We start from the raw sequence: 19,749 nt of genomic DNA on the forward strand, positions 1-19,749 counted from the left end.
TCTGTCCCTCACGTGACACAATTTGAAAAGCTCACTGTAGGATCCTGTATACCACTAAGTTTTTCCTATTTGTCACATACAGCAGGCTCTGTGTACATCCAAGACATTTTTTAAGATCTTTACAGATCATATAACACTATATACATGTTCAGCCAATTTTGAATCATCCAAATTTTAAATCTCCTTTTACTCTGTAGCTTATGTCAGGTTATTTACCTCCGATTACCAGATTATGGCTGCTTGAACCAATGGACTAGATGAACTCGAGAGGAGTGATACTGTGAACTTTGGACCTGACATAGCTGAATGAGGTGAGACAGAAGCAGACAGTAGGATCTGTGAAGATAATTAGAGATTGATATATTCGGGAATTGATTTCTGAGATTCATATTTTGTAGAATTAAGAATGTAAAAATAAAGCTCAAGATGTTTTTCAACTGAAAGTTCCTGAAATCAGGCAAATCACCTGACTAGTATACATCTCAAAATGTGTTACCTATTATTTATCTGTAACCTTTCCATTTGTTTGTTTTCCATTTATTACTTATTTAATTTGTATGACTGGGACCACTTTTATACTGATTTAGGTCATTTTATAGATCTGTAATTTCTGAATAATTTTGTAATAATTTCTTCAAAGTTTTCTGGAAAAGAAAAGACAGATCACATGGGACACTGTGGATTTACTGATTCCTTTTACGTGTAGGTCAGGTCATGCAAAAATTCTTACAATTCTTTACAAGCAAGCACACAATTCAACATATAGGACTAATAAAAGAATAATGAACTGATACTTACTTGGGTTTAAATGGAGCTTTAATTTCAAGAAAATCTTCTTCATAATTAGTACCAAATTAGTTTTTAGAGTAAAATAGTAAAACAATTGTAAATAGAGGTTGTTTTTTTTTCCAGGAAACACATGATTAGATATGTTCTGATATTGTAATTACTATGTAATAATATCAACATGATGTTACTTAAGAAGAAAATTCTTACTTACTATATTAACATTTTTAAAATCATTTAAAAATAGAAAAAATTTAACTATTTTATTCTGCTAGTTAGACTGCAACCTGCTCCGGTCAATTAATTTAGCCAGAAACAGTACAACACTGTACCTTACAAGAGGTCCTCTGCTGCAGTCAGGTGTGACCTGACCAAAAACAGCGGTTGGCTCTGCACAGTGACTGATTAACTAGAGGGAAAGTGTTATATATGTGTGTGTGTGAGTGTGAGTGTGAGTGTGAGAGAGAGAGAGAGAGATAGAGTGAGTGAGTGAGTGAGTGAGTGAGTGTGTGTGTGTGTGTGTGTGTGTGTGTGTGTGAGTGTGTGTGTGTCAAAAAGACATATGCTGTTTGTGTGGGAAACAAAAACTAAGTGGGTAAAAAATGGGCAGACAAATAGGGATAGAGAAGGTTGAATATGAGTGCATGGAATATTTGTGTGTTAATGTGTGTGAAATCTGACACTTGTTCACCGGGTGTTGATAAAGTAAAAAAAAAAATGAATGTACAAGGAACAATGCAAACACTACAACCTCTAGGTTCTACTAAAGGTAATTTTTCTTGTTAATGTACGGTGTACTTGTTAAAATGTCATTGACTTCAAATGTCTGACAGAATTAAAACCAAAACTTCAATGATTTGTTTATGCTTTACTATCATAGTAATGCAACTGTATTTTTAACAACATAAGTGGTTAGGAGCAGGTTTTGGTTGAAAGTTTGCACCTAACCGAACCCTTGACATTCACATTCCTCAAGCCATACTGATTTTGGCGACCTCCTGACCTCCCTTCCTCTGCCTCCTTGAGAATGACATTTATAGTTTTTGGTGAAAAATTGTGTGACAACCATTGGATGGATTGCCATGGAATTTAGTACAGATATTAATTTTCCCATCAGGATGAATTGTAATCATGTTGGTTATCCTGACTTTTCCTCTAGTGCCTCCATCAAGGTCAAATGTACTTTGTCCAGTACTTTGCTAATGACCAAATACCTGCAGAACTAATGACATTGCCATCGGCCTCAGCTGTATTTAGCAAATGATAGTATGCTAACAAGCTAAATGGGATGGTGAACCTGGTATATTATATCTACATATCAGCATGTTAGCTTTGTCACTGTGAGCATGTTTGTATGCTGATGTTAGGAATGAGCTCACCAATGAATGAGCGGACCAATTTGATGCAGTGTGCGGCGTTTGGTCTGAGCACTGACAGGCTGACCCCCCACCCCTTCATCCTCTGCAGCAATGCTGGCAGCACTCACGTCTGTTTCCCAAAGACAACCTCTGGATATGATGCTGAGCACGTGCACTCAACTTCAGTGGTCGACCATGGCGAGACCTGTTCTGAGTGGAACCTGTGCTGTTGAATTGATGGTCTTGGTCAAATTCCTGCAGCTCAGTTTCAGGGTCTTAGCCCAGGCCATAGGGCTTCTTATAGCCCAGGCCATCTTTATGTTGAGCAACAATTCATTTTTTCAGATCCTCAGAGAGTCCTTTGCCATGAAGTGCCATGTTGAACTTCATGGAACTTGTTGAACCAGTGACCAGTACGAGGGAGTGTGAGAGCGATAACACCAAATTTAACGCACCTGCTCCCCATTCACAGCTGAGACCTTGTAACACTAACGAGTCACATGACACCGGGGAGGGAAATTGGCTAATTGGTCCCAATTTGGAAATTTTCAATTAGAGGTGTACTCACTTTTGTTGCAAGTGGTTTAGACATTAATGGGTGATGTGTTATTTTGAGGGGACAGCAAATTTACACTGTTATACAAGCTGTACAACCACTACTTTACATTGTAGCAAAGTGTCATTTCTTCAGTATTGTCACATGAAAAGATATAATCAAATATTTACAAAAATGTAAGGGATGTACTCACTTTTGTGTTCTCTGATTACTATTTTATTTTGGTTCATAAAGTAGTAATTTTTAAATCATTAAAGAGTCAGCAGATGCTTCATAATCCCACCCAAGAAGCTGGTGTTTCTGCTAGAGGGAACCACAGTAGACATGAATAGAGAGAACCCTGTGGTAGAGGTGAAAGTAAAGGAAAATATATTCATATTTACAGTTATTATATCATATTCACATTCACATTCCACAACGCAGTAAGAATAATTATCTCCAGTCATCAGTAAAGGGATTTCAGTAAATCTCAATAAAGACTTTTATTTATTTATTTATTTTTTAACCAAAATAGGCAGTTAGAGCAGGGATAAATATTATATGTTAGATATAGATCCATCTCTGTAATAGAATCTTTGCATCGGTGCTTTACTCTAACAGACAGTGACATGGTCCCCTGGCTAAAACACACAGCCAGAGTCGTACAGAGAGTCCGGTTCTGTCAACTGACAACACCACTGATGATGGAATGAAGAAATAATTTAGCTGAACATTCTGTGAGGGAATATTAAAGCTTTCAAAACACATGTGGTCAAAGCTATTTATTATTTGTATCTAAGAGCTACTCTGTTGACAGAACTGCCTTTCTGTATGTCTCCGGTCTCCAGTCACCTTGGAGGAGTCGCCTCGGGGTTGAGGTTGGAGATGGGAAGTGGATGGCTGACAAGGTCCATACAGGGGCGGTGTTACCAAAAGCATCTTGGTATTTCTTGAGATTATTGTCATGTTTTAGGTTTGCCCCATTTGTGACTTCACTCTCTTTTAGTTCTGTTTTTGGTCTTTACGAACTCCTGAAAAAAACATTTGGCTCCTAAAAAGCAACACTATGTTCACCAGCTAGTCGCTAACTAGGTCTGTCTGCCGTTTGGTGCTGAGCAGGTAGTGTAAAGTGGGTTTTAAGAGCTTTTTCACTAAAAATGGCGGTATGAGAGCGGTGAGAGTGAACCACAGAAGAAAAGTTGCAGCAGGAGAGCTAAACAAAGAGCTGAAAACTCTCTGTAAAGCCGAGGGGAGCTGTAAATCCAGATTATTGTTTTCTCTAGGTTACAAGCAAACCCTTTCACATTGTTTTCACATTGTCATTTGATATACTATTATAAAAATATGGATCATAATTACTTTTACAGAAACACCAAATCGTTATTTCTTACCTGTTACCTAGCAGAGGGTTGCGTTATCCCACAGATGTCTACTATCTGGCCAGAAAAATAAAATGTTTGGCAGAGGCTAAACCAACATTTAAATGGTTTATTTCCACATACTGTAGTTTTTTTGTAAACAAACAATAATTACATTCACCACTGTCCCTGCCAAAAACTGACGATTAGCAGTACAGCGTGAAAACAACAGCAAGATGTGAATTATGCTGCCAGTGGGTGTCCACGTGCTCATGCATAATACAAACAAAACAGGGACCCACTTGTAAAAACATTGCTCCATAGTACTACTATAGTACTCAGGCTTCTAAAACGATTTAGCACAACATCACTGCTGGAAATTGGCCTGATAAAAAAACAACAGAACAATAAAACAGCTGCAGTGCTGAAAATTTTGTTTGGAAGAAAAGTTGTTTTTACTGCATTCAACATTGTGAGGATTCTTTTCTTCAGTGCAAATAAAGTTTATTATATTAGTGATGCATGTTCAACTGTTGTGAAGCAAGTTAGCTTTCATTTATGAGCAGCAAAGACTCAATAGGCTACTTGAACTGTAATGTTGCATGTCATAGAACCTATAAAGCGGGAAACTTTGATTCAAAATAAAAACGTTATTCTGGAAATTCACTACATTTCAAAGTTTGATGTCAAAGACTCAGATGTTGGATTGAGTCATGGGTTCAGCCTCAGGCAAACATTTTATCATGCTGTGCAAACTGTAGACATTTGCGGGATCATCTTTGAAGATACAACCCATTACTGGAAAAAACTAAAACCCTTAGATTGTCCACCATGTGCTTGTATTATGGAGTAAAGTATGGAGCGTTATTGTAGTTATTGGAGCTAGTTTTCAGGTGCTTTCTGGGACTGAAGACTCAAACTTAAAAATCCAACATGAAAAAACATGTTGCAGAAAGAGTTATAGCAGTTGATTAGTTAGTCCTGACAGAAGAGTTCATCTGATGTCTTTAACTACACAACAATAGCATAATATACAGCACGAGTTAACTGCAAAACCAAAAAGTGTTCCCTGACCTCTTTAACTCTTTCAAACCAGCATAATCATCACTGATAACTGAAAGAAAAGCGAGTGAATCACAAATCCAAATACCAGAAACAAAGGGATGGTATCAGGTCTGTCACGCTAAGATGCTTTTAAGAAACCACCCCTCGTTAGTGCAACTACAGTAAGAAGGAAAGCTGTAATGATGATGCTGATGATTATGATTGTGATGATAGTGTTGATGAAGAAGATGATACACTGTTTAATGCTGGAGTGCTCAAGTAATGTCACACTGTGAATGTGGAGAAGGAGAGGGGGAGAGAGACGATGGCATGAGACAGAGAGGAGGAAGAGGTGGAGGAGGGGAGGAAGAGAAGCCCTTGTGGGAAAAAGATTTGGGTAATACAAGTATTTTTTTTTAAACTGAGGACCTGGGGCCGTATTTATCACACTGTTGGACTTTTACTTTTACTCCTACCAGCCTTAAAATTAAAGCTTTTATGACATTTCTTTTGACGTAAAATACTCTTACATTTAAGTCTTTTAGAGGGACTGTACAAAATATTATTGGTCATAGCTGAAACAATATGTTTAATTCAGAATATGGTAGATTTTACCTATTATGTGTATTTGATTCAAACATTTAATAGGATTTTACATGACTTTTTCTTCTTTTTGTTTCAAGCATTCATCAGGTTGTAAACAGCAAGAGTAAAGATGGCATTTCTTTTGTTTTCCTTCCATGCATCTTCATTATCTACACATGTCAATGGCACTGAATTGCCAATATCTCTTTTCTCTGGTGTACCCCTTTTTGTTGCCATTTCAAAAAGATTTTAGTTTAGGATTTCACACAAACACAATTTACTTTAATAAATTACAATTACATATGTTTTTGCAGAATAACACATCACCTTGAAATGTAAGCTTTTTAAAAATAATGAATAGGGCAGTAAATTCTTGTCTCTGATTGGCTGGTTCTACTCTGAGCAAACACGTAATTAATGATTTGATTACTTGAATGTCGCTCTTAAAGGTTACTCACTTCGCTGCAAGTAGGAGTAAGACACTTGATAAATGTGCCCTAAATTTTACTTTTCTTACTGTTCTTTAGCATAATTCTCAGATATTTAATAAATACGGGCCCAGGACTCCAAATGGAGGAGGACCATTATGAGACCTATTTACTAAATTTTGTTTTGGCCCTCCAAAAACAAATTGGCAGTAGAGTACTAGATACTAATCTTTTTTAAGCAATCTAGTTTAGATATAGAGAAGTTTTGATTGGGCCTTTCTGCTTCTTACAAGAAATATCAACAAGTGTCTTATGATCGTACTTATGATTATTTTCTTGCTACATCTCTAAACAGTAATGAACTATGCAGTTTCATTTTTGGCCCTTAGTACCAAAATGCTGGGGGCACATTGTAAAGTGTTCACCTCATATCTAAAGTCAGTAGACCGTCTAAAGAAGGGAGGAGGAAGAGGTGGGATATGAGAGAAAGATAGAAAAGATAAAAGATTTAAAAAAAACTGGTGCAATGCTAGTTGCAATGCCAATGCCAGGAAAGACAGACAGACGGAAGAAGATCAAGGTTTTGTCCCAAAAACATGCTCTTAAAGCTACAGCGTGCAAAAGTCTGCCTCTTGGTGACAATATTATCATTACAAACCCATACATGATTGCATTACCCTTCGTTAATATGAAAACAACAACGACAACAACAATAAGAACAACAATAATGAAATCAAATCAGATAATGGTACATGTTGCCTTGATTTGAACCACCTCCTTAAACATTAAGGAATCGAGCTGTAGGAAGATCCACCAATAGGCTGCTGGACAGGCTTTAGCTCCTCCCACTTCAGGAATTAGCAGTCCAAGATAGTCCCAGCCTCGTCTAACAATATGTGCTTGTGTAAATGTGTGTTTTTGTGTGTGTAAAAGAGAGAGAGAGAGAGAGAGAGGAAGCAGGCTGATAATAGAAAAGTAGAGAAGTAGGAGTGTGTTGACAGATTAATGTGTGTGATCATGTTAAGTGTGTGTGTTAATTCAGAGTCGCTCCTTGGTGGGCACCCAGATGTAAGGACCAGACTGCTCCTCAATGACCTGCTTCACCTGCGAATATACTTCCTCTAGAGATGCGCCCTGGACTATAGCTGCAGACAGACAGACAGACAGAGATACAGAGAGAGAGAGAGAGAGAGAGAGAGAGAAATTATATCCAAAAGATTTTGTAAGCCACCAAAAAATATCTTACCAGTAACCCACAGTGTTTGCAAAGGAACAATAATCACTATTAAAGGAGGGGTAACATTTAAAAGTCAACATCTGTGTATTTGAGTGTGTGTTTGTGTATCTTTTCTTCTTTACACATTGGCTCTCAATGTGGGAAAATAATGTGATGAATCTATTACCTCAAGACCACCAATAAGCATCCACTAACTACTAACTTCCAGGGACTGACTTCCAGTAGCGGGACTAAACAACGTTATTATGCATAATTCACTTTTAACTTTTATTATAGCGACTAAATGTTCCTCTTCTATAATTGGCCTAATATAATTATTTAATAATGTTCATTATGTTGTTGTAGCCTACTGATTACTTTTAAAATGTAAGAAATTTGACTGTTTTGATCTGTAATGAAATTAAGCAATTGAAATTATTAATTATTAAAATTAATAAACTCTGCCACACAGCTGAGGGCTTCATTTTGTTTCCCTTTGATGTGAACTGGAGTATTACATTCACTGCTGTGTGTAGAGAACCAGGCGCGCAAAAAAACCTCTCTATATTTGAATCTCATAATTGAAAATCGAACGTGTACCCAACGATCGAAATATTTGAATATTCTAATATTTGAATATTCGGGTCCAGCCCTAGTCCAAAGTAAAAAAACAAACAACAAAAACATACCAACACCACAAAAGCTCACTGGTTACATCTTGTTTTGCTTCCTTGGTAGACAAAATAATGTAAGAATAAGAATTTGTTATTTTAGAGGACGTTACCTGCTGTAACATTTTCTAAACAAACAACAACAGTTCAATAATATTTCCACCTGCCCAGGCCTTCTGTGCAGCATCTCTGCTGTTGTCCCACTGTGGCAACAAGACTCCAGAAAGTTACTGCACCCTGCACATACCTCCACATAAAACCAGATGACTTCTTTACTGATTAAACAAACAAGATACGGGAGTTAGATAAGATACATACACCTCCACTGTCAAATAAAATAAAAAATACCAACAAAAGTCTTCAAACATATAACAACAGCATTTATATAACCTCAGATAATATAATCACAGTCTCATAGTCTCAAATTCCATTCACTGGAGCTTTTAATCATGCCATGTGATCCTCCTCAACATGTAAACATTACAGTGAGTTATTGAGTGAGCTTTTGAGAGAGCCAGGCTAGCTGAGCCAGGCTAGCTGAGCCAGGCTAGCAGTTTTCCTCCTCTTCCAGTCTTCATGCTAAGCTTCAGTAGGCTAACCGTGTCCTGACTCATATTTCCCAGTATGTCAAACCATTTCATTAACATTCGAGCCGTGGTGGACTATTTCCAAAACTCTTTTTTTTTGTCCTGAGCTTTCAAATTCTCCAGATTGTCTCCCATAGAAAACTTACTGTAACTCCAAATTCCCAGAACATTAGTTCATAGTTCAGGTGCATGTGGGAAAGGAACCGCACTTGTGTTTGTATGTGTACATGTTTGTGTGCTACGAACTAACCAGTGAAGAACTCTGTGAACTCTTGCTCCAGTTTGACAGCTCTGTCGAAGGTCTTCCTCGCCTGCTCCTCAGTGAAACGCTTGTTCATCTCTCTGGAGAGACAGACAAGGGTTCCAATATCAATGTCAACAGCTGTTTCCAAGGTCACGAATAAACTTTAATGCAAGCCACTAAATGCACCATGTGGTGAGAGATTATTTTGCTCATATTCAGGATGTTGTATGTGTCATGGGGGTAGTGTTGATATTAATGTCACTTACAGGATGTTGTCAACGTTGCGGGGTCTAATGAAGACAGCGATGGGATGGAGGCCTGCCATCTGGAGACGCTTTATAGCATTCCCTGATACATCCAGTATACAGTGTTTACCCTGAGAGAGAGTAAAACAGAGAGGAAGGCAATTAAGCAACTTCTTCCTGTCCTCCATTAATCCCTTTGTTTCCTCCTCTCTGTTTCCTCCGTCCTTTGTATTGTATCTCCTGCCTCCTCATGCTCTCTCTTTAAACTCACCTTTTCAGCGACTTCTTTGACAGACTGTATGCTGGTTCCATACAGATGGTTGTTATACTGTCCAGCCTCTATGAACTTGTGTTCCTGGATCTCCTGCTCCATGAGCTCTCTGGAGGACATGAAGTGGTAATCTCTGCCGTCCACTTCATAGTCTCGCCGTGGCCGCGTTGTGTCTGAGGATCATAGATTTTATACAGATTAAGGTATTATTTAAGAATAAATATAATCTCATATATATATATATATTTATTGAGGGTGCCACTCAAAAATAAAGTTTCTAATTTTCATCTTCCCACCCCCCAAATGTGTTATTAATGTGACAAAAACTAAGTTGACAAAATTTGAATGTTTTCTAATAATTTTTACTGGTAGCTCAACACTGACAAAGTTTTACAATATTCAACATTTTCCAATTTTATCATGTAATATTAACTTTAATATCACAAGTTAGAATAATGTAAAACTCCTCAAAAAGAAGACACATAGCTGCTAACAGTTACTTCATAAGTTAATAATAAACACTTAAGTATTCATAAGTGTCCAGAGAATGATTGTATTGCAGCTTAAAAAACAGCTACATGTGTTTTGCTGTAGGCTAGCTCTCCAGCTCACAGAGTAGCTGCAGATTTCTATAAAGTGGACGAAACACATGCACATGTAAACCAGATAGATTTTCAGATAGACCTTAATTCTGGAAGTGTTGAAGTGGCATAAGTGGGCGGCTTTGACTCAGGGTAGAACGGTCGTCCCCTTAAAGGAAAGTTGGGAACCCGAAATTGCACCTGGTGGCTGTGCCATCAGTGTGTGAATGAGTTAATTTTCTGATTAGCAGTTGGGTCTCTGCTCATAGATGGGTGAATGTGATGTAGTGTAAAGCACTTTGAGTGGTCGGAAAGACTAGAAAGGTGCTTTGCAAATATAGCCCATTTACCATATGTGACAGTTCATTTGGAATTGGGGGCGAAACCGGAAAATGTTCAGACTGTAGATCACCGAGCCCGGTGGAAAGCTCTGAGAGCCTAAATGTGTACGTCTGCAATGCGCTCCAACAAATAGAAGCGATAGCTGCAGAAGAAGCTCTTGTTAAGTGACCTCTCTTGAAGTGTCCTTCTTTACCGTACCAGAAAATAACTGGTAGGTGATGCTAAAAAATGAGAATAATTAAGATTAACATGACACACAGATGCGACATGGTGGTGCAGTGGTTAGCACTGTCACCTCACAGCAAGAGGTTCTGTGGATCGAGGCCCAGGCCTTTCTTTGTGGAGTTTGCATGTTCTCCCTGTGTCTGTGTGGGTTCTCCTCATGTTCTCTTGCTTCCTCCTACTGTCCAAAGATATGCATAGGTTAATTGGTGACTCTTTGCCCTTAGGTGTGAACGTGTGTATGACTTCTTTGTGAGTTAGCCCTGTGATGAACGGGCAACCTGTCCAGGGTTCACCAATGACAGCTGGGATTGGCTCCAGCCCCTTTGCGACCCTGCACAGAGTTAACTATACTACTGACTACGGCTGCAATAGTGCTAACCCAAAAATATTATTCTGATAAAAAATGATAACAATACTTACTGAAGGATTAATTTACTTTGGTAGAGAAATTTTGAATTAAATAACATTTTATCGCAATGAAAGTAAATGTAAAAACATTGAGCCCATTGAGCTACCAGTAAATATTAATATATCTGAATGAAACTTCTCACAGTTACTATGCATCATAAAAGGAACAGAATGAGGGGGTTGGACCTGGAAAATGTTGTAAAAGAAATTGGTGAATACATTGAGTGGCATCCTAACCAGCAGGTTTCAAAAACTAGCTTTGGCTTCAAATGTTGTGGTATTTTGTTGATGTCATGTACTTTCCCTTTTATAAAACAAAATAACAAACAATAATAAATAAATGAAAAGTATAAATGTATCTTTTCATCTTTACAAACTCAAGCACATCTTTTATCACATATTTAATTTCTAAAATATTACAAATATACTGAAGAAAAACAAAACAAAGGCTAGATAATCGTTTCTTAATCATTTCTTATAGTAAATAATTTTATTTTGGCTATTAAGGTTGTTCTTAAGCATATTTCTGAGATTTTTAATAAATACAGGCCACAAGTCCAAATGGACTCTTAAAAACACAATAGCAGATAGGATAAGTTAAAATGGTGGTGTTCCAGCTCCTTTCTAACCTCTGACTTCTTAGCAGATCTGGTAAAAGAACATTTTGAGACAAAAGATTTTACAGGATTTAAACTTTAAGGAAAATAAAATACATTGGCTTGAATTGATTCAATTTAATCGTTGATTTGATCTTTTACTTTCAGTTCACAGGTCTTCTCGGTCTCAGTTATCTCTTCTAGGAACAGCGATAAATGACAAAAGTACAGAAGTTGTCCGTCTCCATTTAATCTCCTTTCAGTTTGGTGCTCAGCTAAAAACCTTTTTCATCTTTTATTACCGCATTGTAAACATGTGTTAGGGTAAAGATTGCCTTGTGTGCTAAGTTCCAGTATTCTTTTAAAGGTCACTCACGTGGGACGCAGGAGCCAAACTTGTCAGGGAACTCGGAGATGAGGTCATCGTTGACCCGATCTTTCATTGGTCCAAGCACGATGACTGGCCGCGTGTAATTAACTGGGATTTGACAAACACAACCAGGTTAATACACACACATGCACCCACGCACCCACGCACGCAAGGCACGCACACACACACACACACACACACACACACACACACACACACACACACACACACACACACACACAGTAAATTAAGTAATGCCAAAACTTGAAAACAAAAACAACCCTTTAACATCAGTTTTTCTCCTTCAATTTCAATTTATGTAGCTTGTGTGAGTTTGAATAAAGTCAGTTTGACTGCAAAGCATGAGTTTGTAATGACTGACCCACTAGTGGTTCAGTTGGCTTTATTAAACAAGCTGTAAATTTTCACACAGCATATATGCTTTAATTGCCAAATTGGTTATTTATTATTATTATAAAAAACTGAACGTAAATTTCCATATATGACTGAAGAGATGAAGAGGTCTTCTGCGGTTGAATAGCTTCAGTACCCATTTTTTCCAAGATAGAACAATAATAAAAAGAAAACAAATGAACCTTAAGAAACTAAAATAAAAGCATGATGTGAAGTTGAGTACCGACCTTCCTGCTGCATGACAGGTTGGTAAGTGAGGAAGGTCTCCTCCTGGCCAGCTGATTGGACAAACAGAAATGATGGACACGTTTAGAGGCACAGTCAATGGGATTATTGACCACAAAACACACCTTCACCCTTTTCTACTTTTGGCATAAATTTCTTCAACAGCTCTTGAAAAGAAGGCTGGAGAAGCAGAGAAAGGTAACTTGTATACACACACACACACACATAGACAAACAAACACACACACACACACATAGATAAACAAACGTACACACACAGACAAATACACATGCACATAAGAACACAACAGTCACAACACACAAATACATATGTGCATGTATGCATGACACCCCCACAAGCACACACAGAGAAACACACACACAAACCAACAAGTGGCGGAGGTTTGAAAATAAAATACAAACTGAACAAGAAAGAGAAAAGAAGGAAGAAAGTGAGAGAGAACGACAAAAGTAGAAAGAAAGAAAGAAAGAAAGAAAGTAAGAAAGTAAGAAAGAAAGAAGAAAGAAAGAAAGAAAGAAAGAAAGAAAGAGATGGATAGAGGAGGGTCTAGACTTACAGGAACAACTCTCACTATCGCTGGTGCCAGAGGTTACCAGCTCTGGAAGGACAAGACAGGTCAGAGTCAGCAACACATACACACACATACAAACACACACATACAGATACAGACAAACGCACATAGACTTGCATTCTTTCTATATCACATAACTATTACATACTCTCACTCAACAACAATGAGGCACACAATATCATTCCATCAATCTTTTTTCTATATTCACTTATTCTGTACAGATAAGCAGGAGGCTGGAGCTATTCAATCATGCATTATACAATCCCTAGCAAAAATGACAGAGCATGGCCAAACGAATATGGACATCTGAACATTACAGCCTCCAAAAGACTACACTGTTTACTGCTTCCTTTAAAGTCTCTACTTTAACTTCATTAGGAGAGGTACATTTAAGTCCTCTATTATTATATATAAAAGTATTCTACTTTTCCTAATGTAATAAAGGAGACATTTTATGGATTATGAATTAGTATTGCATAAAATCAGTGTCCTTTACAGAGAATGATTAACAGCGTTAGGAGTCTTTAGGAGTTTTCTGGACTGGATGTGATTGTTGAACATGTAATTCCAAAACCATGGGCATTAATATGTTGCTATAACAGCCTCCTCTCTTCTGGGATTTTGGGAACTGGCTGCAGGGATTTGCTCCCATTTAGCCACATTGGACCAGACCATTTATGCTAGAGGACTGGGCCTGTGTTCCAGTTCATCTCAAAGGTGCAGGATGCGGTTGAGGTCTAAACTCAGGCCAGTCAAGTTCTTCCACATCAAACTGAGAAAACCTGTATGGGACCTCACTTTGAGCACAGGGGCATTGTCATGTGTAAACTATTACATTGTTTGTTGTATATTAACATTTCCTATAACTGTGACTAAGGGGCCTCGGCCAAGCCAATAAAAACAGGTATCTCCAGGAGATTCAGCACAGGATAGAAACTAGGACTGGGTCAGTGATCTGCAGCACAAGGTTATCAAGTGAATTAAAATAATTTACTTTCCTCTCAATGAAATATATATATACTACACTGAAAGTTGGGTTTTATATATTTGGGAAAACACTAGACTGAAAGTGTTTTCTTGAGATTTTATTGTTGTAATACTTTATTTGCCAATGCAAACAATTGTTAAACCATTAAATATGCTTACATACTTACATCATTTTATTTAAGTAGGGATTTGAATCCAGGTATCTTTAAATTGTGGCGTTGCTGCTTTTACTTAAGTGAAAGATCTGAATACTTCTCCCACCACAGAACATTTTTTTTTGTGCTATTGTAGAGTTCTGAAAGTATCCAGTTCAAATAATTACCACACTTTTTTAATGACTGAAAAATTGAAAACCCGTCTATTGTTAGAATGATAAACTGATTGAAATTAACTATCCTTTATGGTCAACTTTACACCCTCTTCCTCCATCTCTATCGTGTTCCTCTTCCTCCATCCCAGAGCAGGATTGAGGAGGAGGATGATTCAAGAGATACGACGAGAGTGGAGGTGAAATTCCGCTTTGCAAAGGAGCTGTAGTTACATTTACTGAACAGCAGGTGTCACTGATGGAGAGAATAGGCTACCTACCTTTATCATCCTGATCCTGCAGAGAGAGAGAGAGAGAGAGAGAATTAATCATCATACTGAAGATGATCCTATCAGTATCTTGACTGTTATCAGCAAAAGCACACACACACACACACACACACACACACACACACACACACACACACACACACACACACACACACACACACAGAAACACATAGTTTGAGTGAGCGTGACTAATTTGCAGTTTTTCTCAAAGCACAGAGCCAGGGGATACCGCGTGTGTGTGATCATTTTTAATTATCATCTCTTCACCATGCACAGTTGCTGATTGCAGACTTGCTGATTCACATAGTGTGAGGAAAACAGAGCGCAAGTGAGAGAGTGAGCCGACAACACAGTGATATCAATAGCTTGTGTTAGACTTGTGTGTCGGCTGTCATCATTGCGCTGTGTGAACTGTGATTAAAGTCACGACTTTGTCGCCTTGCCTGTGAACTCAGACTGGAACTTTCAAAATCCCAAATATCAAAGTAATAAAAAACTAGTTGATGTACTTTTAATTAGTCTCTAATTAATAGTTAACCCGCCTACACTTCCTAGTGGCAAGTAGTGTGGCTGTCACTGACAAAATACATTTTTAGTCAGCTCACAGGAATGCTTTGCCTTGTCAATTTGTTGATTTAACTCCAAAACAGTCAGATTGTTTCTGCAGTGTTGCTGTTTATAGATGAAAACTGTAATGCAGAAGGATCTTTTAAAATCTAGAAAATCTAGAGCTAATTAAAAACCAATGTATATTTATTTAAGTTTTTGGAATATTAGTGATGTCACATTTTATAGAGCTTCAGAATAATCAGATTATTTCCTAGTCCACAAATATCCTAATGACTGATTGGTTGACCAAATTATTAAAAAGGAGGAATAATCATCTCAGTATCAGTACAACACTAACAATTATCCATTTACCTTTATCTCTAGGTCTCTCTTAAATAGCTTTTAAACAACAGCTCATTCAGACTGCTGATGCTCCAAGCTGAGGTCGCTACACGGGTCATATAATTCATAATAAAATATTGCTCATTTAGAAATAATCACTTATAAAATCATGAAATTGTACCTCCACTATATGTGTCTGTAATACTTCTGTATAGCTATAGCATTTGATCCTAGATATTGTAGAATCTACAATATGAACTCTGGTCAGCTTAATGGGCAGAAAACTCGACTCAAAACTTAATACTTTTAGATCTGCACTGAAAATATATTCTTTTATATTGTTTACATTTGTTTTTTTCTTCATACTTGGCTACCTTATTCTGTTTGTTTAGCCTCAATGGCTTACATACAGTAAAACAGTCACCTGCGTATGCTGTACAAGTAACCTTGTCTTACCTTTTTCAAACAAATCAAATGTACTTCTCAGTTTAGATAAGATGTGACCCCTGTTCATTGAAAGGTTTAACGTGTCTTTGTGGAAGAATTGTTTCTACTCTGGTTTTATTAATAGCACAGTTATATATAATTAAGCTGCCAGGTGAAAAAAACCCGATTTCCTCTGCAAATAACACAATGTCAAACCCCCCTCTACACCTGGTTTAACAGTATTACAACACATTGTCATTCGATTTTTAATCTGAGAACTGAAGATCACTGGAGAGCTATTATTAAGAGTTTCATATGCATGTTTAATGTTGTTAGAAGAGTCTTGAGAGTGTGTTTTCAGATACTTCATTATGGGTATTGTTCGAGAATAGTATTCACCCCTTGGCTGTTTTAATACGGTTCACTACTTGTATTAATTTGCCAACGTTTAAATTAAACACCTGCTTTTGAGAATGTTTGACACACAAGGGAATACTGCACACTCTTATATAAAGGGTTTTCAGCAACTACGTTTAGTCTTAATGTTATCAATAACACTAATTACTAATAGAGTAATGAACCCAATGTTGGTTAGTGCACTAATGCTTTCTGCTTTTTAGGAAGGTTAACTCTAAGATGTGACTTTTGTAATGTTTTAGGTTTATAAATCAGGTTGCTACTCACTGATCTGTCCTGAGACCTCGTCACTCTGACCGTCTTTAACCTCGACCTCTCCTTCTTCTCTGCCCTGTGAGTTGGAAGGACAGGAAAAAAACCCATTAAGAAATATGCTTAGATGCAAACAATAGAGTAAGGAGAGAAGCAAATACATGAAATGTAGCTGATTTTATTTTACTTCATGCCCCCCATGTTTGTCTGAAAAACACAGATTCAAAATTTTAAGTTCTTTTGTACAGGAGATGGTATTTAGTGACAATAATATATTTATAGATTTCAGAAACAGAAACAAATCAGTCATCAGTCCTGATGACTGATTTGAACTGATGACTGATGAAATATTCAAAAAGTAATTTTGTAGCTTACTATATTTAACACAAGACATTTTGTGGACTTTAATATCCAGATTTTATGTAACTCCACAGTAAAGAGCATATAGCATGCTCACATACACTAATCTGAATGAGCTGCGATTGAGTGATTGAGCATGATCGAGTGAGACACCAAATACCTCAGCCATATGATAAAAAAGACACTTTCTCCTCATAGAAGGTCTGCTTGCTCCTGCTAGGGAGACAGTTTTAAGCTGCTAAGTTTAAATTTAGATTTAGAGGGCCATTTCCTGCTGGTGATAATATTCAAGAATCAAATTAGGTGAATCTCTAATGTCTCAGTTCAGTATGAGTTTCTCTGTTGAAGCCTCATTTTATAATTTAGGCTGACAAGCCAGATGTGTTTTTAGACAAAGTCTTACATTATCTAGCTTTTAGCCTCCTGATGTCGGTAAACAGCTGAAGAACTGTCACTGAAAACAGACCAGCAGCACTGAGGTCCACAGCAGAAATTACAATAATAGCTAAAGAAAAAATGTTAGACTGCAGGCTATTCTTTGGTTTTAATCCCTGATGACAGTTTCTCTCTGAAAGGCTTTACAACCCAACAATACCTTCATGCAAGCATGTTTACTACTGCAATGGCAAATAAGTCATATTTGTTTCTCCTTTCCTCTCAATTCTATAGTCTCCTCCTCTCTGCTCTGTTTTATTTCCCACAAATCATTAACATCATTAGAATGTAAAATAACCACAGAACAGTTAACCAGCCAATATAAAAAATGGCGGCTAACTTTACTAATAAACTTCACATACTAGACCTCATGTTACGCTAGACCACATAATACTAATAATCAATAATTTTAATACCTCAGCTTGATCAACACACTCCTACCACAGCCTTTAAAATCTATATAATAACATCCCTTTTTGTCTCTTTCCTTTAAAATATTCAATTATTTATTTAGTTTTTTATTTTCACACAAAAAAGACCTGAGTCAGTTTTTGCCATATGAGAAACATCCACCAACATTCCAGTAGGGTTAGGGTACAACTGAAGTATTTGGCTTGATCAGCTCTTTTTCCCGAATCACTCAGTAACGTCCCTTGAAACACAGACCTCTGATAACAAGAACATCTGGTTCTCATCTTTCGAATATCTAAGGAGTCCGTATGTAAGTTCATTGTCTGTGTTTGTGTGTGTTCACTTTGGCGGAAGTCCTCTGGAATGGCTGCCTGTATCAAACTGAGCCCCAACTTTCTTCATGTTCCTCCATCACTACACATTATGTCTATATACATACAATGGAACTAATCAAATATTATCCACCACTCTATAGCACAGTTATTCCATTACCTCTAACGCACCAACCTCTAACACCCCAGATTCTCTCACCCAACCTCTATTCTAACACCTCAGTCTATTAATACCTCACCGACTACACCCCCGTGTGACAATCTCTACAGTACATCCCTACCTCCCATGCTTCATTCGCTCACTCCCACTCATCCTTGTTGCCTCTAATCCATCTTTCTCTTATTCATGGTAATTTTAACACTCCCTCACTTCTTTCTTTCCACTCCATCATTTTCCTCCCTCCATCTCCATCACCTCTCTCAGTGTCACGGAAAGTAACAAGACTTGTTTTCTCCTCCTCCCACCTCAGAAACCTATCAACATCTGTCTGTCGCTTCCTCCACTGCGAAACAAGGAAATATTGCTCAGATTCCACCATGGCTGTACATTCAGCAGATGCTACATAATGATTGCTTGCAGTGTTATGAGTATTATTCAGATCTTTTACTTGAGTGTAAGTATTAATTGTGCAATGTAAAAATACTACAAGTCTGAAATGTTACATCCAAAACTCTGACCTCCTGCGGCTGGGGATGACTCCCACTTCAGGGCAGTTGGGAGGCGGGGGGCTGAGGTGACGGGCGGGCCACCACTCCTCTTCGCCAGCGCTGCTCAGGTGGAGGATATCCCCAAAATGAAATGGCAGGGCCTGATTAGGCGTGCTCAGATCTGACGCACTTCCGTCGTAGTCGAACAAGGCTCTGCAGACAGACAGAGAAACAGCCAATTTCATATAACACACATTTAGTCAAAAACACAACTTCAGTGAGACAATCCAGCCTGCTGGAGAGGGCAGAAACAGACAGATGAAGCATTCATTCAGGGGCATAGATGATGAAATGATTCCTATTTTGCATTGTCCTAAGTATGAAACCACCAGGGACATTTTGCTGTGAGAAATGTCAAAATCTTCACTATATGTTTCATCTTAATTTCAATTTTAAAAAGCATTTAGCTTAATCATTTTAGCAACTAGAAGAATGTACTCAGTGGAGTGCAAATCATATGGGTGGGGAACAGCGAGTGCAGGGCAGGTTGTGTATGGTTGAGAGTAGTGGAATAATTTTTTATATAGTATAGTGTACGTTTTCTTATATAGATGTATGCAACGTTTTAAATAAAGTGTTTTTGAACAGTTTCGTCTCAGTTTTCATGAAGATGCATATAATAGTGTTGTTACAATTTTGGGTTTATGTTCATTTTTTTTTCTGTTTTAGTCAGTCATCTTGGGTTTTGTGTTCTTGTTGTTACTGTTTCCTGTCTTGTTTGGTTTTGATCTGTGCTTGCCTTAGTTCTAGTTTGTTTCATGCTTGGTTGCATTCTGCCTGTCTGCGCTGTATAGTGTAGTTCTCTGCGAGTTTTGTTTATTGGTCAGTTCTGTATCTGTTATTTATCTGTCC

At 37.7% G+C, this 19,749-nt stretch overlaps 1 protein-coding gene across 8 annotated transcripts in view; it reads right to left on the reverse strand.

The window, feature by feature from the left end:
• Window positions 1-3,149: 3,149 nt before the first annotated feature.
• LOC119900364 (discs large homolog 1-like protein) overlaps window positions 3,150-19,749 on the reverse strand; it is a 115,591-nt gene continuing 98,991 nt past the window's right edge. For 7 of the 8 annotated variants that reach the window (XM_038715221.1, XM_038715222.1, XM_038715224.1 and 4 more), the window contains 10 exons: window positions 18,868-19,050; window positions 16,667-16,730; window positions 14,657-14,672; window positions 13,067-13,108; window positions 12,492-12,542; window positions 11,857-11,958; window positions 9,329-9,501; window positions 9,079-9,188; window positions 8,819-8,910; window positions 3,150-7,239 (listed from right to left, as the gene is read on the reverse strand). In XM_038715221.1, coding sequence (XP_038571149.1) covers window positions 7,133-7,239; window positions 8,819-8,910; window positions 9,079-9,188; window positions 9,329-9,501; window positions 11,857-11,958; window positions 12,492-12,542; window positions 13,067-13,108; window positions 14,657-14,672; window positions 16,667-16,730; window positions 18,868-19,050 — 940 coding nt within the window. In that variant the 3' untranslated portion in view covers window positions 3,150-7,132. The remainder of the gene's footprint in view (window positions 7,240-8,818; window positions 8,911-9,078; window positions 9,189-9,328; window positions 9,502-11,856; window positions 11,959-12,491; window positions 12,543-13,066; window positions 13,109-14,656; window positions 14,673-16,666; window positions 16,731-18,867; window positions 19,051-19,749) is intronic. The other variant, XM_038715223.1, reaches the window with a different exon arrangement.

This window comes from Micropterus salmoides, unplaced genomic scaffold (assembly GCF_014851395.1).
Source record: "Micropterus salmoides isolate LMB-PRFRI ecotype aquatic unplaced genomic scaffold, ASM1485139v1 Ms_hic_scaffold_13, whole genome shotgun sequence".
NCBI classification, from domain to species: Eukaryota; Metazoa; Chordata; class Actinopteri; order Centrarchiformes; family Centrarchidae; genus Micropterus; species Micropterus salmoides.